At 51.1% G+C, this 23,835-nt stretch overlaps 1 protein-coding gene across 3 annotated transcripts in view; it reads left to right on the plus strand.

Moving 5' to 3' along the window:
- The window catches only part of EPS8L3 (EPS8 signaling adaptor L3), a 47,537-nt gene extending 24,517 nt beyond the window's left edge, over positions 1-23,020 (plus strand). For all 3 annotated transcript variants that reach the window (XM_081487043.1, XM_081487046.1, XM_081487045.1), the window contains exons 4-21: positions 12,230-12,295; positions 12,436-12,500; positions 14,199-14,357; positions 14,644-14,793; positions 14,879-14,934; positions 15,353-15,492; positions 15,572-15,690; positions 15,943-16,060; positions 16,159-16,220; positions 16,519-16,593; positions 16,946-17,094; positions 20,083-20,164; positions 20,398-20,432; positions 21,008-21,107; positions 21,308-21,436; positions 21,737-21,810; positions 22,098-22,230; positions 22,486-23,020. In XM_081487043.1, coding sequence (XP_081343169.1) covers positions 12,230-12,295; positions 12,436-12,500; positions 14,199-14,357; positions 14,644-14,793; positions 14,879-14,934; positions 15,353-15,492; positions 15,572-15,690; positions 15,943-16,060; positions 16,159-16,220; positions 16,519-16,593; positions 16,946-17,094; positions 20,083-20,164; positions 20,398-20,432; positions 21,008-21,107; positions 21,308-21,436; positions 21,737-21,810; positions 22,098-22,230; positions 22,486-22,497 — 1,724 coding nt within the window. In that variant the 3' untranslated portion in view covers positions 22,498-23,020. The remainder of the gene's footprint in view (positions 1-12,229; positions 12,296-12,435; positions 12,501-14,198; positions 14,358-14,643; positions 14,794-14,878; positions 14,935-15,352; positions 15,493-15,571; positions 15,691-15,942; positions 16,061-16,158; positions 16,221-16,518; positions 16,594-16,945; positions 17,095-20,082; positions 20,165-20,397; positions 20,433-21,007; positions 21,108-21,307; positions 21,437-21,736; positions 21,811-22,097; positions 22,231-22,485) is intronic.
- Positions 23,021-23,835: the final 815 nt, after the last annotated feature.

Consider the following 23,835-nt stretch of genomic DNA (forward strand, 5'->3'; position numbering starts at 1 on the left):
CCGCTCCCAGGCTCCCCCAGCTGCAAACCCCTTTCCTCTGCATCTGTGGAGCAGGAAGGTGGAAGTGGAGGCAGGGAGCACAGCAGAGCTGCTCTTGGGAACCAGGCCAGAGGCCGTATGTGTGCAGGAATCCCGGGCCAGCTCAGATCCCTCCTCTCCCAGTGAGGCCAGCCCCTCCGTCTACACTCTGGACACCACACTGTACATGTTTGTTTCTTCTGACCCCTGGAAGGTAAGCTCCAAGTGCAGGGGCTTCATGGCTCTTGCTGACTCCTCTATCTGGCTCATAGAAGCAGCTTGCCCTGCGTACCAGTGCTGGGGACAGCAGAGATGCACTGTTTCTGTGACTGTCTGGCAGCTCCAGGACTATCCATCAGCCCCAGCCAGGACCACCGCGACTCAGGCCCCACCCCTGATCTGACGTGGAGGCCGTGCCTTGTCTGTGCAGGGCGCCAGCAGACCTCCAGCTGGACTCTGCTTCTGGCATCCATTCTGTGAGCCTGAGACGCTCCTAGCTGGCATCCCACCCCCGGAGCCTTTCAGCGACAAGCTGGCCTCTCCCCTCAGATTTCAGAGCCCTGGCCTGTCACCCTCATTTCCCTTCATGAAACCATGGCACTCGTTCCCCAGAGTCCTCCAGAATTGCCCCCTATTGACCAGGGTCTGCTCTGGAGTTTCCAAGAAGCCCAGGACGGCTTCCATGGCCAGGCCAGGGTAGCCTGGAAGGGCTCCTTGGTCCCTTCAGCCTAAAACCTGTGCAGCTGGGTCCATTTCTACCTTGATGCCTCAGTAGCCTCTCTCTAGGCCCTGAGAACCAGCAAGTGGCAAGGCTCTCCCAGGGGTCGGGGGCGTGGGGGGGGGGTTAGGGTTTGGGCAGGGAACAGTGACATCCTTGTCACATCTTTGTGACACTCAGTGACTCCACTTACCACCAGGTGATAAAGACACAGATATTCCCTGTCACCTGCCATCACCATCTTCTCTCTCTCTCTCTCTCTCTCTCTCTCACACACACACACACACACACACACACACACACACACTGGCCACGCCCAATGTCTACCACTCCATTTCACTCATGCATCCAACAGGATTTTTACTCCCTCCACCGGGCGTTCCCTTCCCACTTCATCTCTGGGCCCGACTCTTGTGTGATTTTTAAGCTCTGGCCCCAGCATTCCCTCCTCTGGGAAATTTTCCCTGATGCCCCCAAAACGGTATATGGTCTTTTGTGCCTGGGGTGCCACAGTTCATGTATTTGTCCACAGGTCCTTCTCTCCCCCTGAGGTCTCTGATGTGGATTTTCCCTCAATGTGACACATGCAGTAGTGGAGGGACGTGTGAACCAGGGCCTGGTCCCCACAGTCTCAGGCAGTGGGAAGGCTTCTAGAGAAGGTGGAGCTTACAGGTAGACACAAAGGACAGTGGGCATTTCCCATGGGCAGAGAGAATAGCAGGTAGGCAGGTACCAAGTCATGACGCATCTAGGAATCCATCATGAATCATTGTATAAGCTGAGTGTAAAGTACAAGTGGCATGAAGTAAGGGGAGAAAGGGGCTGAACTCAGAGGCTGGAGCCTCAAGTTCACAAAGCTCCTACTCCATTAAGTAGGAACTATGGCGCTGTTTGCTATATCTAGGTGAGAGAGAACACCAGTCTCTCATCTAGTCACCATTTCATGTGCTGCTGCTGACTAGTTTATCAAAGCGATGGTTCAGAGACAAAAGGATACCTAAAGTGGTCCAAGTCCCAGTTTAATATTTCAATATTAATATAATATTGAAAGCTTTTAGAAGGAATTCTTTCTAAATCTTTTGAAATCCAATCCCTCAGATTCTAGATTTCCCAAAGATAATTAGAATTTATCCAATAAATTGTTAGATATCTCCAAAGTTTTAATAAATTTATGCATCTTTTTAAAGTGCCGTGATGAGGAATTTGGATCTCGTCCTGAGATCAGTGGGGAGTTAATGATGGTTTTTATACAGAGGAGTGGATGATCAAATTTCCAGCTAAGGAAGATCCCCCGCCTGCAAGGACGAAGGGGACTAATAAGAACAAGATTGGAGGCAGGGGGTATAGGAGAGTATGGTGCCCTCACAGGCAGACAGTCTGACAATGGGCAGGACTCAGGCCGCGGAGGCGGGATGGGAGGAAAGTGGACCTGCTGTTGTTGTTGTTGTTTTAGTTGCCTGGGAAGTTGCTAAGGAGATGGGACTCACAGGATGGGTGATGGACAAGGTGCAGAGGTTGTGCCCTGCTTGGACACTTGACCAGTGATAGTGCCTTTGCTGAGCTGGCAACATGGGAGGAGAGGCTGGGTGGTTTGGAGGGAGATACTGAACTCAAGCTGAGTTCCAAGGTGTCCCCTAGCATGTAACACAGTGTCTGGCAGACAGGAAGTCCTCAGTATATAGCTGTGGAGTGAATATATAAGTGAATAAATGAATGAATGAGTAAGGTCCTCCAAGCTTCACAGCCTTGTAATTCAAGGAGATGCCTCTGAGCCCCTAATGCCTTCCCCTCACACCTGCATCCCGGCTCCTGGTGTCCTAGTCAGGATTACTTTGCCAAAGAATTGCTTTGACACCTGGAGCTTTCTTTATGGAAGCATCGGTTATGTCCCCCTCTTCCCCAGGGATGAGGGGCTTGGCCTCTCCATCGCTCCAAATGCCCCCTTCCCTAGAGTGGTTCCATGATGCCTGGCACTGAAGAAGCCCCAGGCCCAGCCCCACCCAAGCTGCCAAGGGCTCCTGTTTGAGGAGACCCGCCCTGCTCCCAAGGGCACTGCTACAGGGCCCTGAAGGCGCAAGATGCTGAAGATACAAGAGGAGCTCCTTGTTTCTCTACCTGAAGATTTCACAGGGATCTCTGCAGCAGGCCAGGCCCCTCTCCCAGCCTCCGTTCCCAGGCTCCATGAGAGTACCCTTAGTGCTTGCCCCCCCAAACACATGGAGAGGCCTGTGGGAAGGACAGGGCCCAGCCTGAGCTGGACAGGAACGCAGTCTTGGCGGGGCACTCGGACCAGGGCTGGGGCTGGGGTTGGGACAGGCTGTCCTGTCCTGAGAGAAGCTGAAGGACCAAGAGCCTGAGACCCAGGGAACAGAGCAGCCGGGGAGGTCAGGAGAGCTGGATCCATTAGGCCACGGCTGGGGCTGGCTCAGCAGCCACGTGACCCCTGGGTCTCTAAAGCTAGCTGCCCAATGGACTCTCTCTGCTGGAAGGCCCATGGACAAGATCCCATCTCTGGACTCCAGGCCATCCAGGGCTCTGTTGGCCAGGGTGGGGGCAGAGGAGTAGGCTGAGATCTCCTGGGATGGCCCCAAGGAAGCCAAGGGTGGGGGGGCTGGACACAGGCTCTGCTCCCAGACCACAGGACTCTCCAAGCATAGATCCTACTACAGGGCCAAGTCTCTGACCACGAGACCCACCACCACACAAACACAGGCATTTCCCTCCCTTCTCTCCCCTCCTACTTTTGCATTCCAGTCCCCTATAATGAAGGGGACATCTCTTTTGGGTGTTAGTTCTAGAAGGTCTTGTAGGTCTTCACAGAAACGTTCAACTTCAGCTTCTTCAGCATTACTGGTCGGGGCATAGACTTGGATTACAGTGATATTGAATGGTTTGCCTTGGAAATGAACAGAGATCATTCTGTTGTTTTTGAGACTGCATCCAAGTATTGTATTTTGGACTCTTTTGTTGACTATGATGGCTACTCCATTTCTTCTAAGGGATTCTTGCCCACAGTAGTAGATCTGTGGTTAAATTCTGAGTTAAATTCACCCATTCCAGTCCATTTTAGTTTACTGATTTCTAAAACGTCAATGTTCACTCTTGCCATCTCCTGTTTGACCACTTCCAGTTTGCCTTGATTCATGAACCTAACATTCCAGGTTCCTATGCAATATTGCTTTTTATAGCATTGACTTTACTTCCATCACCAGTCACATCCACAACTGGGTGTTGTTTTTGCTTTGGTTCCATCTCTTCATTCTTTCTGGAGTTATTTCTCCATTCTTTTCCAATAGCATACTGGGCACCACTGACCTGGGGAGTTCATCTTTCAGAGTCCTATCTTTTTGCCTTTTCATACTGTTCATGGGGTAATCAAGGCATAGCATATTGGGCTCCTACCAACCTGGGGAGTTCATCTTTCAGTGTCATACCTTTTTGCCTTTTCATACCGTTTGTGGGGTTCTCAAGGCAAGAATACTGAAGTGGTTTGCTATTCGCTTCTCCAGTGGACCACGTTTTGTCAGAACTCTCCGCCATGACCTGTCCATCTTGGGTGGCCCTACACGACATGGCTCATAGTTTCGTAGAGCTAGACAAGGCAGTGGTCCATGTGATCAGTTTGGTTAGTTTTCTGTGATTGTGGTTTTCATTCTGTCTGCCCTCTGGTGGGTAAGGATAAGAGGCTTACAGAAGTTTCCTGATGGGAAAGACTGACTGAGGGGGAAACTGAGTCTTATTCTGATGGGCAGGGCCATGTTCAGTAAATCTTTAATCCAATTTTCTGTTGATGGGCGGGGTTGTGTTCCCTCCCTGTTGCTTGACCTGAGGCCAAACTATGGTGGAGGTAGTGAAGATAATGGCAACCTCCTTCAAAAGGTCCCCTGCACACACTGTTGCTCTCAATGCCCTCGACCCTGCAGCAGGCCACCGCCGACCCATGCCTCCGCCAGAGACTCCTGTACACTCATGGGCATGTCTGGGTCAGTTTGTGGGGTTACTACTGCTCCTTTCTCCTGGGTCCTGGTGTATACAAGGTTTTGTTTGTGTCCTCCAAGAGTCTGTTTCCCCAGTCCTGTGTAAGTTCTGGTGGTTTTATGGTGGGATTAATAGAGACCTCCTCCAAGAGGGCTTATGCCATACCCAGGTCTGCTGCACCCAGAGCCCCTGCCCCTGCAGCAGGCCTCTGCTGACCTGTACCTCCACAGGAGACACTCAGACACAGTTCTGGCTCAGTCTCTGTGGGTTGGGCATGCATTTTGTGCCCTTTGCTGGTTGAGCAGCTCAGGCAAGCAGGTGCTTGGTGAGCGCACTGTCCCAGGTGGGCTGTGTGTCTTAATCACCTCCCTGGTCCCGGTCGCTCAGTTTCCTGGGTGCCCTGTAGTTGACTCATTGGAAAAGACCCTGATGCTGGGAAGGATTGGGGGCAGGAGGAGAAGGGGATGACAGAGGATGAGACGGCTGGCTGGCTTCACCGACTTGATGGACATGGGTTTGGGTAGACTCCGAGAGTTGGTGATGGACAGGGAGGCCTGGCGTGCTGCAATTCATGGGGTCGCAAAGAGTCAGACACGACTGAGCAACTGAACTGAACTGAACTGTGAGAGCACCAACTCAGGTGTTCTGTATGTCTCCTCTAGAAAGCTAATCTCAAGCTGTGACCCTCCTGGCAGATGTCAACCATCCAGGATCTCAGGAAGATGTGGTTAGCAGCTGGGAGCCTGCTCATAGCCTTCTCTGGCGATGAGATTGCAGCAGCCCCTTGCCTTCTGACTCTTGCTGTCTAAAGTCTGCCTCTCTGCCTCCAGGTGGGGAGGGGCCGGTATGCAGCTAGTTCTCCTTTGGTATTTGCTCAATCCTTTGTTCTCTGAGTGGGCCAGGCTGTTAGGTTAGAGCCTTTCGCAGGAAAGTTCTCTTTTCCGCAGTTGCAGTTAGGTGTGTATTCTGTGGGTTTTGTTTTTTTTCCTCCTGGTTATGTTGCCTTCTGAGATTCCAAAACTCCCCACAGACCCCCTGTGAGACAGTTTCCTACTGTGTGGAAACTTCTCCTCCTTCACGACTCCCTCCCCAGAGCCAGACATCCTGGAATGCAAAGTCAAGGGGGCGTTAGGAAGCATCACTAGGAACAAAGCTAGTGGAGGTGATGGAATTCCAGTTGAGCTATTTCAAATCCTCAAAGATGATGCTGTGAAAGTGCTGCACTCAATATGCCAGCAAATCTGGAAAACTCAGCAGTGGCCCACAGGACTGGAAAAGGTCAGTTTTCATTCCAATCCCATAGAAAGGCAATGCCAAAGAATGTTCAAACTACCGCACAGTTGAACTCATCTCACATGCTAGCAAAGTAATGCTCAAAATTCTCCAAGCCAGGCTTCAACAGTACGTGAACCATACTATTGCTTCCAGATGTTCAAGCTGGATTTAGAAAAGGCAGAGGAACCAGAGATCAAACTGCCAACATCTGCTGGATCATCAAAAAAGCAAGAGAGTTCCAGAAAAACATCTATTTTTGGTTTATTGACTATGCCAAAGCCTTTGACTGTGTGGATCACAGCAAACTGGAAAATTCTTAAAGGGATGGGAATACCAGATCACCTGACCTATCTCCTGAGAAGTCTGTATGCAGGTCAAGAAGCAACAGCTGGAACCAGACATGGAACAACAGACTGGTTCCAAATTGGGAAAGGAGTACATCAAGGTTGCATACTGTTGTCCTGCTTATTTAACTTATATGCAGAGTACATCATGTGAAATGCCAGCCTGGATGAAGCACAAGCTGGAATCAAGATTGCCAGAAGAAATATCAATAACCTCAGATATGCAGATGACACCACCCTTATGGCAGAAAGCGAAGAAGAACTAAAGAGCCTCTTGATCAAAGTGAAAGAGGAGAGTGAAAAAAAGTTGGCTTAAAACTCAACGTTCAGAGAACAAAGATCATGGCATCCTGTCCCATCACTTCATGGCAAATAGATGGGGAAACAATGAAAACAATGAGAGACTTTATTTTCTTGGGCTCCAAAATCACTGTAGATGGTGAGTGCAGCCATGAAATTAAAAGATGCTTTCTCCTTGAAAGAAAAGCTATGACCAACCTAGACAGCATATTAAAAAGCAGAGACATTACTTTGCTGACATAGGTCTGTCTAGTCAAAGCTATGGTTTTTCCAGTAGTCATGTATGGATATGAGAGTTGGACTATAAAGAAAGCTGAGCGCCAAAGAATTGATGCTTTTGAACTGTGGTGTTGGAGAAGACTCTTGAGAGTCCCTTGGACAGTAAGGAGATTCAACCAGTCCATCCTAAGGAAATCAGTCCTGAATATTCACTGGAAGGACTGATGCTGAAGCTCCAATACTTTGGCCACCTGATGTGAAGAACTGACTCATTTGAAAAGACCCTGATGCTGGGAAAGATCGAAGGCGGGAGGAGAAAGGGACAACAGAGGATGAGATGGTTGGATGGCATCACCGACTCAACGGACATGAGCTTGAGTAAGCTCCGGGAGTTGGCGATGGACAGGGAGGCCTGGCGTGCTGCAGTCCATACAGTCACAAAGAGTCTTACACGACTGAGCGACTGAACTGACTGACTGACTCTCCCCTCCTGCCTCACTCCCTGTTTCTGTCCTACCTACCTTGTTAGATGTGAGCTCCCAGAGGGCAGGCAGCCTGGATGCCAAGGAAGACTTTTAAATATAATGAAGCATGAGGACTGGATTACAAACAGGGACAGAGGAGGGTCTCAGTTTCCCATCTCTGTTGAAGCCTCCCAGGCTCAACCAGAAGTCTGAGGGCATGGGGTCGGGTGGGGAGGAAAGAGTGGAGGAGCGAGAAGGGTGAGGGAAGGGCTCCCTGCTGGGTCAGAGGGGAAAAAAGAAAGGGCAGGATGAGGTGGGCCCTGCTGGGAAGAAATCTCAGTCCTCCACCTAATGCCCATAGTGGTCCCAGCTCCCAGCCCCCATCAACTCTTATGAACCCCACATCCTGCTCACAGGCACCACTTGGGCACCCATGACCACACACCCCCATGGGCAGCACACACAGGCACACATGCCAGCCCACACTGTCCCCAAGCCTGGGTCCACCTCCGCCCACCTGTGCCCAGGGTGCCCTCTCCTGCTCCCTGCCCCAGTGCCTGATGCTGCCCTGGGGCCTCAAGGGAGGCACCCTCAGGCAGAGGGAAGAGGGGGCTGCAGGCTAACAACAGAGGCAAGTCGAGCAGGAAGCCTGGAAGCAAGGGGCTCTGGCTAAGCTAGGGACACCTGTCGGTGCAGACATAGCCACAGGCCTGGGTTCTGGCACTGGGCAGGTGGTAGCCTTGGAAGCCGCCCCACCCACCAAGAGTCCAAAGAGCACAGGTGTGGCTGCCTCCTGGCCTCCGCACCGTAAGACCGGCCTGCTTCAGGGCTCACCTGACCACAGGGCCTCTGCCCAGGACTGCACCACTAGCAGAGAAGCCACCGTCTTCCCACCACCAGCACCAGGCCACCAGCTCAGACACCTGCCCCTTTGGGGGCACCAGCCTCCAGGCCTCATTGGAGCCCAGGTAAGGGCTTGGCCCTCGGGAAGATCAGGGCCCAGCCAAGCCCCAGGAGGCCCCGACGTAGTGTGGACAGCTCAGTGGCTTCCCAGGCCAGAGCTCCAGCCCATTCTCAATGTGGAGGCCCTAAGGAGGGCTTGGGACTCAGGCGAAGGCTAGTGGGCCAGGGAGCAGGGGGTGGGGGGCAGGCAGGGCTCCAGCAGCACCTCTGGCCTGCTTCTCTCCAGGGCCTATAATGCAGACATGAACTCCTTCCCTGCTCCAACTCCCTAAACTTGGGGGATAAATGGGGAAACTGGGCTGCCACAGATCCCCCCCCTCCCAGGGGCAAGACAGACCAAAGTCAGCCCCTGTTCCTCCACCCTCTACCTTTCATCTCCCATCTCCACCCCACCTCGTTGTTGCGATGTGGAGCAGTAGGTGTTGCTTGGACCTGCCAAGAGAGACTGTTGCCAAAATCCTGGCTCCCTGTCTACCGATGCCAAATAGAAATAAGGAGACAGAGTTTGGAGGAAGTAGAAAAGAATAGCTTTATTATTTTTGCCAGGCAAAAGGGAAACACAGCAGGCTAGCACCTCAAGAACTATGCCCCCCTTTCTCAGGAATAGGGAGAGGTTTTATATCCTCTTGAAGGTCTTGCATTTTCTTTTTGTTTTGCAACATTTCAAAATGGCCACAGTTGCCATCAGGTCTTGTGTTACTGAAGTTATCAGCCCGTGACCTTCTTCTGAAATGCTGAATGCTACAAGAGAGTGGAGGGGGAGAAGAATGCCAGGTGCTGAGTATAATCTATATGGAGTCAAAGAGTAATCAGCTTTGTGAAGGACAAGTCCAGCTACAAGTGTTTGTTACTAGTAACAGCTAAAGAATAACCAAGATTGTTTAACTCTTGTAGGCCTGTTTGGCTGGTATGTGCCACAGGCTGTTTACTCATTTCTGTTTTGCTGCAATAAGATCCACAGGGACCATCCTGTGTGAAGGGGCTGGCAGGTAGGGAGGGGTGCTAACAGAAACGAAGTTCATTTTCTCTTCTTTATCTTCTGCATGTAGAAGCAGGAAGTGTTGCCGCCTGTGGGGTGCAGCTGGGGAGAGGGGGAGTAGGCTTTTAGAACCCCTTACCCTTGGAGAGGAAAGGGTTCCTCCCAAACGTGGAAAACACAGGCCCATACACAATCCCTTGTTTACTAGCAACTCATTTCCCCAACACTGAGTCATCTTATCAGATCTTCTATTTTCATAGCAGTCCTAGTTACAGAGGCGTGGGCTGCTCTCTGATACTTTGCCCAGGATGTTCCAGGGTTTCTGTACAACTCAGATGCATCACGGAAATGCAAGGACACCCACAGAACTGACACCTATCCATGATGTATACACACATCATTAAATTAACACATATCCTTGACCCACACACTCAGCTAACTCCCGCCACACCCCCACATATCTCATTTACCTCCATTCCATTTCAATGTATGTATGTATGTATTCTAGACTCCCTCTATGCTAGGAAGGCACTGGGGGAACAGCAGGGGCAACATAAGTCCACTCTCAGGAGGGCACAGCCCAGTGACAGAGGCACATACATAAACAGTTAAAGCATGGAGCTTGTAGTCAGACTCAGCTGAGTTCATTCTCTATAAAATATTTACTTGTGATCTCAGACCTATTATCCTCTTTGAACCGTGACATCATCTTCATCTGGTCAAAGGGGTAATAACAGTACCCACCCAGCAAGGTTGTTTTGAGGATTAAACAAGTTTTTGGGTGTAACATCTGTAGAATAGCACTCAGCACATAGGATCAAGGAAGTATAAGTGATGGTGCTGTGCTGTACTATGCTTAGTTGCTCAGTCATGTCTGACTCTTTGCGACCCTTATGGACTGTAGCCAGTCAGGCTCCTCTGTCCATGGGGATTCTCCAGGCAAGAATACTAGAGTGGGTTGCCATGCCCTCCTCCAGGAGATCTTCCCAACCCAGGGATCGAACCCAGGTCTCCCACATTGCAGGCAGATTCTTTACCTAAACCACCAGGGAAGCGTAAGTGATGGTAGTGAAAATTAAATGACATAAAGTTCATAAGGCACTTGACACTAGGCTCACAGCACTAACCAGGGTGGTGCTGTTGTTACAGAGGAACTTATAAGACTAGGTGTGGCATTAGGAAGATGGGCAGGGTTGAGTGTGGTCAAGGAGGGCTTCAATGAGGAGGTGATCCTTAAGCTGTAATATATTTAACTTACTTTTTTATTGCATTAACCTTGGTTTATAACACAATATAAGTTTCATGTGTACAGCATTATATTTCTAATTCTGTATACACTATAACATGCTCACCATCAAAATTTACTTTGTGCGTCATCACACAGTTAATCCCCTTAACCCATTTCACCTTCCCTCCTGCCCCTTCCTCTGTGGTAACCTCTACTCTGTTCTCTGTATCTATTATCTGTATTTTCATTTGGTTTGGTCTATTCATTTATTTTGTTTTGTTTATTTCTTATATTCTACATAAGTGTGGAGTCATACAATATATGTCTTTCTTCTTCTGTCTTATTTCATTTAGCATAACACCCTCAAGGTACATGTATGTTATTTCAAATGACAAGATTTCATCTTTTTATGGCTGACTAATATTCCTTTGTATGTACTACATCTTTATCCATTCACATGTGGATGGGCACTTAAGTTGTTTCCATATTTTGGCTATCGTAAAGGCCAGGACGAACATGCCTGTGAGTGTGCTCAGTCACAACCAGCTCTTTGGGACCCCATGGATTGTAGCCCCCCAGGCTCCTCTGTCCATGGGATTCTCCAGGCAAGAATACTGAAGTGGGTTGCCATTTCCTTCTCCAGGGGATCTTCCCCACCCAGAGATCGACCCTCGTCTCTTGGGACTCCTGCACTGGCAGGTAGATTCTTTACCAATGCACCCCTGGGAAGCCCCCATGATGAATATAGGGGAGTGGATATCTTTTTCAATGAATGCTTTCATATTCTTTAGATAAATAACCAGAAGTGGTATTGCTGGATCATATGATTGTTCTATTCTTAGTTTTTTGAGGAGTCTCCATACTACTTTACACAGTGGCTGCACCATTTTACATTACATTTTACTTATCAACAGTGCCCAAGGATTCCCTTTTCTTCTTTACCAACATTTTTTATTTCTTGCCTTTTTGATAATAGCCATTCTGACAGGTATGAGATGATAGCTTATTGTGATTTTTGACTTGCATTTCTCTAAGAATTAGTGACGTTAAACATCTTTTTATGTGCCTGTTGGGCATCTGTATGTCTTCTTTGGAAAAAACATCTATACCCTTGAGCTGGAATTTACAGGGTTGAGTGGGGAGGGGCTCTGGGCAGAGGGTTCAGAGTATGGCAAGGCAAAGAGAGCAGATTTAGTAAGACATTTAGGGAAGTGCAAGTCACTAACACATCCTACAGAGCTCCATCATAAACGTGCAAACATATGTGTGTGCATACGCACACACGTACACCCCTCCTGAGTGGCTCCCCAGCATAAGAGCCAACACTGGCCTCCTCCCAATTTGAAGAGTTAAAACAGGCTTGGACAAGAGGCTTGCTGTGACAGGGAAGGCTGCTGACCCTCATGCCTCCCCTCCAGAAGCCAGGCACACCCATCCAGCACTTTTTACACTCAGGCCCAGGATAGGATCTGGTCCCAGGTACCTGTCCACACAGCTTCCCTGGGGCCATCAGGATGAGCATTACTGGCCAAATAATGGGAAGTTGGGAGCCTGCTTGGGGGCCTCCGAGGCCCAGCCAAGATGGAGGGCTCCTTGCAGAGGGCTCGGCTGGAGACGGATCCAGAAAGACCCGTGGTCTCAGCCCCAGACCCAGGTCAGGGATGGGCTGCGACAGCGGCTCTCCCACCCAGCTCTGCCTGCTCATCCCTCTCCCTAGCCCTGATCGCTGTCTCTTCTGCTCAGTTTGGGTTTTAGGGAGTCATCTCAGCAGTGTCAGCATGTCCCGGCCAAGCAGCAGAGCCATTTACTGTAAGTGGGCCCCTTCTCTCCCTCTGGGTTCCCTGAACCCCCTGCCTCCAGTCTCTCCCTCCCCACACTGACCACCCCATATAGTTGTGCCTGTCTCAGCTCCTTCTTCTGCCCTCACCACTTGCTTCATGCCATGGCAGTTCACCGGAAGGAGTACTTGCAGAATATCGCCTTAGAGCCCACCCACCTGCAGCACAGGGTGGAGGTGAGTAACCCTAGGGCCCCATACAATTTCCTGATTCAAGCTGAGTTCTCCTATGTGCCCCCCACCCTGACAAAAAGCAGATATCTGAGATAAGTCTGCCACAGAAGCCAGTGGCCTGACCCGGCCAGAGCAGGTGGGCTCAGGTCCAGCAAGCCTACCTGAGCATTTGCTAAGTGCAGGGGAGGAGGACGGGGCAGCTGGGCATGGGCAGGGGAAGCTAAGCCAGTGGGCATCCCATCCCCAAGTAGCAGAGGGATGGGCCGGGAGTCACCTGCCACCACTCCATCCCGCCCCTTCCTGTCTCTCGGCTCATCCCCTGCCCCAAGAAACTGCTCTTTGCCCAGGATCTGGTACAGCTGGAGGACAGAATGTGTGAGGTCAGCCAGCGGTCCTTGTGCAGGGACTTGAAAGGACCGCTAACTGAGAGTGGAGCCATCTGGGCTTGAGCTCCCTGTGCACGGCTTGGAGCCTGGAATGGAGGCTCTGGTGCTGCCTGGGAGAACGACACTGGCACTGCCAGATCTAGTTGCCAGGACAGCTGTTGACACCACGTGAAAGCTCAGACTGGAAGGGTGTGGCAGGGAAGAGCAGACACTGCATCAGGCTGAAGGTCTGGGTAGAAACCACCCCCAGGCAGCAGTAGATTAAGCACTCACTCCAAGAAGAGGCAGGGAGGGATGCTGAAGCAACGGTCTGGAAGAAGTCAGGCTTCCCCAGTCAGGTGAGCTGGGACTAAGATCCCTGGGCATCATGGAGGGAATGAGGATTGGGAACTGGCTTTGTTTAGGTCTAGGAGGCAACAGCAGGGGAGGCGTGTCCAGGGTGCCAGGGCATTTGCTCATATCAGGGCTCCTGAATATTCTGGCCAAGTGAACTTGAAGAAGAGCTGGGAGCTATGCAGAGGACAGGGCAGTGAGGTCAAGGGGCAGGAGGCAGATGGCATCCTCCCAGCAAGGGCCTGGAGGGGAGCACAAGGGGCAGGACTGTGACTTTTGAACATGGATGGTAGAAGCGAAGGGTATCCTTGAGGAGGGAGAATAACAGCAAAACCCTGCTGTAGTGATCAGACTAGCAGGGGAGAAGGGCCTAAGTGGGGACTGAGGTCAGTATGGACCTCTCTGAGAAAGAATCAGGGAGAAGGGTGGTGGGCTTGACTTACTCCTGAGAGACTAGGAGATAATGGATTGTCAGAAGTGGGACACGAATTCTGGGCATGGGGAGCAGCATGAGCAAAGGCATGGAGACAGGAAGGCTAGGTCAGGGAAGAGATGGACCAAGCTGAGTGGGTGATTCTCAAAGAGAGCCAAGAAAAGTAGGGGACAGAATTTGAGCATCCTGTATCCTACCTGGAGAAGTTGAGACTTATTTGTTGGATAGCTGAAGCCCACGCCCCCTCCCCACATTTACCACCATCTAGACTGTTACAGGCCATGACTGTCATTCCTCCAGAGTTCTAAACCCCCTCCTACAGCCCATCAGTCCCCACCTTTGGGGCCCCATCCTAGCCTGACTGCCTCCAGCCCTCACATTGTCTCTTGAAGGCTGCTTTATGGGGATTGTCTGGGGCCTCCCCAGTGAGGAGGCCAGAGACATGTCTTCCTCCTCTGCTGCCCTTCCCCCACCCCCATCCCTGTCTATCCCCACCTGTGAGCCCCCTCTCCAAACCTTCTCCCAGCCCAACTCCTCCTGTCCCCTCAGCACCTGATGACATGTAAGCTGGGGACACAGAGAGTCCAGGAGCCCAAGGATGCTCTGCAGAAGCTGCAGGAGATGGACGCTCAGGGCCGGGTGTGGAGCCAGGACTTGCTCCTGCAGGTCAGGGATGGCTGGCTCCAACTGCTGGACATCGAGACCAAGGTCAGCCTCCCACCATTCCCTGCGAGGGGTCATAGCTAACCTGGGCTGTGGGAAAGCAAGCCCCAGGGCATGAACACCATCCCACCATGCCCCACACGGCAGCCACCCCTCCCCCCACAGAATACATATCCAGGACTAGGAAGAAATAGGGGATAGAGGCACAGGGGTCAGGGGAAAGGACACCCCATTCCAGGCCATTGGAAGGATGGAGCAACCCAGGTCAGGAGCACCTAGGGGCCTGTCAGGCTCTCAGTGACCTCACAGCCAGTCTCTCTGCTTGGCCCAGGAGGAGCTAGAGTCCTACCGCCTGGACAGCATCAAGGTCATGGACGTGGCACTCAACATCGGCTCCTACAACTCTGTCCTGTCCATCACTGTGCAGGATTCGGGCTTGCGAGGCTCTAGCACTCTGCTTTTCCAGTGCCAGGAAGTGGGGGTGAGATCTAACAACCATCACCAACCCTCACCAAACCCCTCCCCTCCCCCACCCCCCAAGCCTGCCTGATTGCTGCTTCTTCCAGGCAGAGCGACTGAAGACCAGCCTGGAGAAGGCTCTGGAGGAGGAGCCAGAACAAAGGTAGGCAGCCTCTGCCCCAGCCCACCTGCAGAACCCTAGAGCTCAGGTCTGGGTGGGCTAGACTCTGCTGCACGCCTGGGGGAGCTCAGGGGCCTGTGGCCCAATAACACAGACATTGACTTGGGGAGTGGCGAGGCTGGAAGCAGGACGCAAATGGGCATGGGGAAGGGGCTGGTGCTGGGCCCAGGGGCCACTGGAGACTATCCTCAGAGACTGACGTGGGACCAACTGGTCCCAGAGGGCAGGCCGATGATGCAGGGGAGAGTCAGGGAAGGGTTTGGATGGAGACCAGGGGGCAGGGCTGGTGGGGCTCCTGGAGAGGGGCAGTGATATCCCCTGGGTCCTGGGGCAGAAGTGTGGGCAGAGCCTCTGCCCCAAGAACCCAGTCAAAGCTGTGTCCCTGTCATGTGCTCGACAGGCCCCGGTTTGGAGCCCTTCGCTCAGACCAGGACCGATGGAGGGAGCCTCCTCTGGAAAGGCTGCTCCCTAAGGAGCAGGCACCTCCTCTGGAGTGGGGACCCCCTCCGGAACAGCACTACTTGATGAGCCCAGAGCATGGTAAGTTTGGGCGTGGGGGCCAGTGGGAGGAAAGGTTCCCATCAAAGAAGTTCTGGGCCACGGTCCCCTTCCTCTGCAGACACCCCACCACCACCTCCGAGGCCCCTGCCAGACCGCACCAGCATCCGAGAGTCAAGCACCTTCTCGCTATCTCCTTCAAGGAGGTCTCCATCCCCCGAGGACCCAAAATGGGATAAGGTAACTGCAGACTGTCTTGGGCTTGTTGATGTTTTTGCGGTCTAGCCAAAGGGAGAACACCAGTTGTCTCCCTCACCTCAAGGAGCCAGGTCCCAGGTTGACCAAGGCAGGGCATGACCTGAGAGGGGACACAGAGGCTTGGTCAGGCCCTGGGCTGGGCCTGAGGCTCAGGCTTGTGGTGGAGGGGAGCAGGGTTGGGAGCTCCAGGGCAGGTCTAACTGCCCACTCAGCCAGGGGTTGTTTGGGGCCCAGGAGGTGCTGGACCACGTCCTAAGGGACATCGAGCTGTTTGTGGGGAAGCTGGACGAGGCCCAGTCAAAGACCAGTCGTAAGAAGAGTCGCAGGAAGAAAAAGAAAAAGAATAAGGGAGGTGAGTGCAGAGGGCCAGGGGAGAGGAGTTGGGATTTGGGGGAGGGGGGAAGTCTTGGGATGATACATGACCCGCCATCTACCCCCTTCTTGCTATAGAGATAACAGAGGCACATTACATTGACTGCTTCCAGAAGATCAAGTACAGCTTCAACCTCCTGGCACGTGACTCCCCACAAGTTTCCCAGCTCTTCTCGTCCCCTCCCTTCCCTCCCCCACCTCAGCAATCCCCTCCTCTCCCTCCCCTCTTTCCCCCCAGCAATCCTGTTCTCTCTTCTCTCCATGGACATCCCATGCTGCTCCAGCTTCTCCCCCTGGAGTCGCCCCTCCCCACTCTTGGGTTACTTTGGGAGAATGCCAGACTCCCCACCAAGGCCCAGAACAGTTACGGGGCCCTGGGGTCCTGGTGAAGGTGGGGTGGGAGGAAGGCTGGTGACAGGCTTCACTCTGTGTCCTCAGGGAAGGCTGGCCATCAGGCTGCAGGATACAAGTGCCCCTGAGTTTGTACACATCATCTTCAAAATTCTGGACTCCGTGAGTCAGGGCAGGGGTGGTGGGGGTAGGGGGGAACAGGGTGGTGCAGAAGGACGTGCTGAAGTTAAGATGAGACAGGCCAGGGTGGGAGGGAGGGGGCAGAGGGAGGTACGGGTCTGCTCCTTGCTCACCCCCAGCACACCCTCTTCCTTGACCCCAAGACACTACCCCACTGTGCACAGCAAGTACCTCTCAGCAGACTAGGTGCACTGGGGTTGGAGCCAAGGACACCAGTGAGGGCAGAAAGGAGCAGGCCTGGGGCAAAGTAGGAAGCCAGGGACCCCGGGCCCTTTCCCACTCCTGCCTGGCCCCGAAGAAGCCCAGGCTTCCTGACACCTTCCATCCTTCCCAGATCCAGGCCCAGTGCCCTGAGTCTGGCCTAGCAGCCCGAGTGATCTCACCCCTCCTCACCACCAAGGCCATCGAGCTGCTGCAGTCCTGTCTAAGCCCATCAGAGAGTAATCTCTGGAAAGGGCTGGGCACAGCCTGGACCACCAGCCAGTAAGTGACAATAAGGCCTGAATGAATTGGAGGCGAGCAACATGGGGGTGTAGGGCAGGAGATGACAAGCTCTATGTTGTATCTTAAAACAAATTCTATACCCATTACAACTATACCCATTCCTCCACTCCCCATCTCCTGGTAACCTCTACTCTATGAAATATCTCAAAACAAATCGGGGAACTCTACCTGGAGTTCCCAACTTTTAATCAGGCTAAGCACAATGGAAAAAAAAAAAAAAAACACCAACACACTTACCATTGCCCACCATTGCAGGAAAGCATTATCTCAGAAAATAGAACAATTCTTCCCAAGAAAGGAGCACTGGCAACCTTCTACTAAAATTTTTCTCATTTTTGTCAAGGATGAAGTGAAAACTTTGTCTCAATGCAGCCCAGATTTTAACAATTACTAATGTAAGAGATGCTGCAAATGTAACATCACTAAGATTTGCAACCAACCAGCCGAGGAGCTAAGAGAAGAGATATTTCATGTGGGTGGAACGGTGACATGGGCAGTTGGGCAGCAAGGCCAAGCTGATGAGAGCAGGTGGGGTGGGGGTGGGATGTGAAATCAGTTTGGATACCCTGAGCTGAGGTGTCCGCAGAGACTGGGTGGCCTGGCCCTGCAAGGAGAGGTCTAACCTGGCGACGAGGGTTTAAGAACAGTCAGTGCAGAAATGATAGTTGGGACCCCCTGGAGTCCCCCTGGGCACTGCAGTCAAGTAAGCAGAGCTCACTATAACAAGCATGGCCTGCTCTCCCCACAAGAGAGGGGCCTGGGAACACTTTGAGGTGGCAAAAAGAAACAGGGATAAGGAGGTAAAGGAGGCAAAGAGAAATTCCAGAGAGTTAAAAGGAGAAGCAAAAAAGCAGAAGCATGAAAACCAAGAGAGAATAGGGTTTTAGAAAGAGAAATCAACTGGGGGAAAAGCCAACGGTTCTAGGAGTCTTTTTGCCTAACGAGCAGTTTTGTTTTGTTTTTCAGTTCAGCCCCATTAAAGGCCTTCTGTGTCCATTTCATCTAAAGACATAAAATATAACTTAACATAATCTATTTATTTTATTGTGGTAGAATATACATAGGATAAGATTTATTTTAACTATTTTTAAGTGTATAAGTCAATGCCATTAAGTACATTAACAATATTGAGCAACCATCACCCCTATTCATTTCCAGAACTTTTTCAGCATCCCAAATTGGAACTCTATACCCATTAAACAACCAAAATACCTCTTTGACCATTCCTTTCTTTCCCCAGCCTCTGGTAACCTCTATTCTATTTTCTGTCTCTGTTTATCATTTTAAATATAAAATTAAAGTAAAGTGTGCCCTGAAATGTTTTCTCATTCCTTAAAACAACCAAAAATTAATGAATGAATGAAATAAAAGACAGGAACACAGAGAACAGAATTAACTAAAGAGATGTAAAAACCTTCAAAAGAGTTAAATTTCAGGCAAATTTTATTCAAACTATTTGACTTGAAGTAAATTGACCCAAAACTATAAATGACACTAAATTCTGTGGTAATAGAAAGATACAGATCATACAAGGCCATCTGGATTTGGCAATCAGAAATTATCAGGGCTTTAGAAGAATTAGTTTCAGCAGAGTAATGGCAGAGGTAAAAGTCATGGCATAAGGAATAAAGAAAGATCCAGAGGTAAGAAAATGTAGGCAGGGCATATGGACATATCCTCAAAAAATTTGATAAAGATAACGTAATAGGATGGTATCTTAATAAGCATAGTGACAGAGTCAAGGGAAGACTTGAGCATGTTTTTAAGGCAAAGAAAAGGAGCCAATGGGGACTTCCCTTGTGGTCCAGTGGTTAAGACTTCACCTTGTGATGCATGAAGGAGAGGGTTCTATCCCTGGTCCAGAAGCTAAGATCCACTTGCCTCCGGTCAAAAAATCAAAATATAAAACAGAAGCAATATTATAACAAATTCAATAAAGGTTTTTTAAAGGGTCCACATCAAAAAAGGAAAGAAAGAAAGAAAAGGAGCCAATAAAAAAGATTCAGACGAGGGAATAATTTGTCCCCATTGAATAAATATTTATTAGGGGTTCTCTTTTGGCTCAGCTGGTGAAGAATCCACCTGCAATTTGGGAGACCTGGGTTCGATCCCTGGGTTGGGAAGATCCCCTGGAGAAGGGAAAGGCTACCCACTCCAGTATTCTGGCCTGGAGAATTCCATGGACTGTATAGTCCATAGGGTCTCAAAGAGTCGGACATGACTGAGCGACTTTCACTTCCACTGCCTCCTCTGTCCCTTGTGCACTATACTCTGGAGACAGCTATCAAGGAGTTCAACACAGTAAGAAACACAGATAAGTGAGAATCACATGCAATTCAGAATGTGTGTGCACAGTGCAAAGCAGCAGCATTCACTTCTGTCTCTGGGAGGTAGGGAGAGACTTCCCCCAGGAGGGGACTCTGCGTTCCCCAGGCAGGCAAGTAGAGCCAGCCTGGAGGCCATAGGGAGTGCTGCTCCTCTAGCGTCCTGGGCAATGGGTGAGGGGGCAGGCTGAGAGGCAAGTACCAGTCCTCACCCTAGAGCTAGCCAGAGTGCTCAGTGGTGATCACAATGGGGAGGTCCACACACGAACCAGCTTGAAAGAAAGATCTGCTGCTGGGGAACTGAAACAGGTTAGACCCCAAAAGTGTCTTCCAGCCCTAACACTGCAGTTCTGCCACTTTCATTCAAACCCCCCATCAGTGAGTTAAAGTACCCATCTCTTAGGGTGTTTATATGTCTGCACTTTCACGAGCAGAGGTGAGGCTAGCCCACAGATACTGCACCGTGGGATTTGTACATGCTTAGCTGTTCGCTCCTATGTGGATGTCCTGAGGCCTTTCATCTGTGCACATGGGCCACTTTCTCCATTACCTAGAAGATCCCCCAGGCCAGCTGCTGTCATCTCCACCGTCTCCACATCCCACAGTCTGGCACAGAGTGGACTCAGCCTTTTTCTTTCCCTAGGGCCAACTGGACAGGCAGCGAGCCCCTGCCCTACCAACCCACATTCTATGATGGTTGGAAGCTTCCAGAAACTTCCTACCAGGTAAGGGGAGCTTAGCACAGAGCCCAAATCAAAGCCCTAGACTCTATCTAGTTTCCACCATCTCAGTCCAGCCATGGTCACATGACACCTCAGTGGTAGGTGGGTTCTGTGTGGAAATCAGACAGGCAAGGGGATATGGGGCAGCTGTGTGCAGGTGGGTCTGTGGTCTCACACCCCTGCTCTCTACCACCGTGCAGCTGACGTCCTGCTTTCACTTTGTTCTGCCCCTACAGGCGCTCTCAAGATACCAAGACCCTACTTCCATCAGGTATGCCCTGGGCTTTGTCAGGACCGTGTGGTTCTGGGGAGGGAAGGACCGGGCTGATCCTGTGGATCTCCAGAGTCTACACCTCACTGACCTCTAGGCTCTCTTTTAGTCAGACACGTACAAGCACATCTCTCGCCTACTTTGGGTGAAAAAGCAGTTTTTTATCTTCCTAGGTTCCAATCCCTCTTCTTTCAATACTCCCCACACATAGCTCTGATTTCTCAGAGATTGAGTATGAAGTGCTCAAAGGAGTGCTTAGATACAGAAGACTCCACTGCTGGAAGAGTCTCGAGAAATCACCAACATCTAGACCCCTTCTACCTATAGAAACCCACATCCCAAGCCCACCTAACAGTGACCTGTCCTCAAGTTCTGTGGAAACCCCAAAAGACACTGCTAGACTCCAAGGGGGAGACATCTGGGGCTGAGACAGGGGCTGGATCTCTGAGGCCCCACTCTCCAGCCATCCTGACTCTGTCTCTGGGGGGTAGAGGGGGAAGCCCTAGGTTAAGGAGCACCTCACACTTTACTCAAGAGGAGACACACAACCATGGCCCCAACCCTGTGCCCTCCAGACCCGGACCTCTCAAGCCAGCCCTGAAAATGCAAGTCCTCTATGAGTTTGAAGCTAGGAACCCACAGGAACTGACGGTGGTCCAGGGAGAGGTACTGGAGGTGAGGCATGGACTTGAGCTGAGAAAAGGAGGCAGTGGTTGGCGGTTGATGGGAGCTACTGGGAGCATGGCGGGGTGGAGGGATTGGCCTAGAGAAGGTGAAGGCGGGTTGGGAAGGGCCCAGAGAGAGAAAGTCCAGTGGGGGAGGGGAAGGCTGACTGGAGAGAGGCTCGGGTCACTGACGTAGTGACTCCCTGGCAGGTTCTGGACCAGAGCAAGCGGTGGTGGCTGGTGAAGAATGCAACGGGACAGAGTGGCTACATCCCCAGCAACATCCTGGAGCCCCTAGAGTCAGGAACCCTCAGGAGCCAGAGCGAGTCACGCACTCGGGTACTACCATGCCTAGACTTCAGAAGCTATAAAGCCTGAATCAGAGGTGGGGGCAGGGAGGATTCTTTGACAGGTGGAGGAGATGGTCTTGGTTCAACTGAATCAGTATTATCACGTGCTTACTGTCTACTGAGTTTATTGTGGGGCCAGAGCAGAGAACAAGCCTTGTGCTTGTCGGACAAGCAAACCATGGAGTGAGACACGTGGTTTGATGAAAGCCCAGAGAAGGGACCCTGATGAGAGGGGCTGTGGGTAGCTCTGAGATGAGATGCTTCTGACTCCCACTTCCCCTGGTTCTAGGCTCCGATGCTTCGACTTAGCTCAAGGCCTGAGGAGGTCACAGCCTGGCTACAGGCAGAGAACTTCTCCACTGTGTGAGTGCCAAGTTCCACAGCTTTACCTCTGTAAAGGGTGCCGATAACAACTGGCCCCCTCCCCTCCACAAGTGTCTCTTCCAGGGTACTTGTCCCTTCAACCCCAGCAGTTTATGGAGTTGGTTTAAGCCAGTATGTTTATCTTACTCCCTGAACTCCAGACACTCTTTCTGTGAATTCTCCCATCACCCCAGCCCTCCAAGCCCAAATAGCCCCTTCTCCACCCAGATATCCGGGGCTGGGTCTTCCACCCTACCACTGACAGTTTCTGCTATTTTTGCTTCCAGGACCGTGAAGACCCTTGGGTCCATGACAGGGAGCCAGCTGCTTCACATGAGACCTGGAGAGCTACAGATGCTGTGTCCACAGGAGGCCCCCCGGGTCCTGGCACGGCTGGAGGCTGTCAGAAGGATGCTGGGGGTGAGGACACCCGGGGTCCCAAGCCCTGCTGGAAATGTGGGGTGCTCCCCGAGTGAGCATGAGAGTCCCCGGTGGACAAGCTAGCAGGCCTGACCCTGGGGCGGCACTCACTGTGGCAGGTCTGGTACAGGACCGTCCCCCAGGGGCTTGACTTCATGTGCACAGGCACACCTTGAAGCTCCTAACTGACTGTTGGCATGAGCTCTGGGGTCCCTCATCTGGCACTGGCCTCACCTCAACCCTTTCTTTCCCCAGATGAGCCCTTAGGCAGTAATTCAGACACTTCCAAGACCAAGACTGTCTCACAAGCAAGATGGCGGATCTGATACTCTTTAGAGCCCTGAGAATTCCTCTTCCAAGCCCCCAGGTTGCAGCAAACCCCACACCCCAGCTCACACAGCAAAGAGGATGAACAAGACCAGAGGTTGAGACAAACCGTGCCCCTTCTCGCTGTGTGGAGAGGTCTCCCCAGTTGCCACCTATTTATTGCATCTCTCTCCTGAGCTTAGAGCATTTATGCCTAGATTTGTCAGGACTCTGTTTAGACCCTCTCCTCCCCAATAAAGGTATCCTCAAGCTTATCATGTGCCTCCCTTGCGGCTTCCTCTGGCCCTGGTGGAGGCCAAAGGCAGGGAATCAGGAAGAGCTAGGACACTGGGCATGAAACAGCAGCAGCCCTACATCCATCACTGGGCCAGACTATGAGTGGGAATTCACTGGAGCAGAGTCCGAATTCGATGATTATGGCCCAACTCTCCTTAATTTCTAAATAAACTTGAAAATAAGGCTATACTCGACATCTTTATCCTTCTGTGTACATTTCTCCTGGTATATTCCAAGACACCCAGTACAGGTGAGGGCAGAACATTGGAGCAAGGAGTACTGAGGCTGACAGTTGCAGGTTTTGATCAGCCACACTGGCTGATGATGCAAAGACACACTAAAAAGCATGTCAGGTGGTCCAGGCTCTACTTGGCAACTTCTTCTTTTAGTACTTTTGTCACTTCCTGTTGCGGTGAGCTAATTTTGAGCCCCCCTCCCCAGCTTGTCTCTTTCGTGGTGGAGCATAGGGAACACTGGACTGGCTATGTGAACTCAGGGCAAGTCATTTCACTCTCTGGCTCTCTTTTTTCTCTCAAATGTTAAGTGAAGAGTCTGAACTATCTGTGGCTTCAAATATTTAGGATAGATAGCCTTCTATAATCTCAGAACAGTCACAAGACTCCAGTTAGTCTGCATATAAGGTTTGATGTACATATGGATTAAGGGCCCCTTAAGAGTCCTTAAAAGATGTTGCCTTAGTACAATAGCCAGAACATGGAAGCAACCTAGATGTCCATCAACAGACGAATGGATAAAGAAGTTGTGATACATAGATACAAAGGACTATAACTCAGTTATAAAAAGGAACAAAACTGAGTCAGTTGTAGTGAGGTGGATGAACCTAGAGTCTGTCATACGAAGACAGAAAAATAAATATCATACATTAATGTATATATATGGAATCTAGAAAAATGGTACTGATGAACCTATTTACAGGGCACAGATAAGAGACACAGATATAGAGAATGGACTTGTGGACACAGTGGGGGAGGAGAGGGTAGG

This window comes from Giraffa tippelskirchi, chromosome 5 (genome assembly GCF_054371585.1).
Source record: "Giraffa tippelskirchi isolate mGirTip1 chromosome 5, T2T-mGirTip1v1.2.pri, whole genome shotgun sequence".
Classification (NCBI taxonomy): Eukaryota; Metazoa; Chordata; class Mammalia; order Artiodactyla; family Giraffidae; genus Giraffa; species Giraffa tippelskirchi.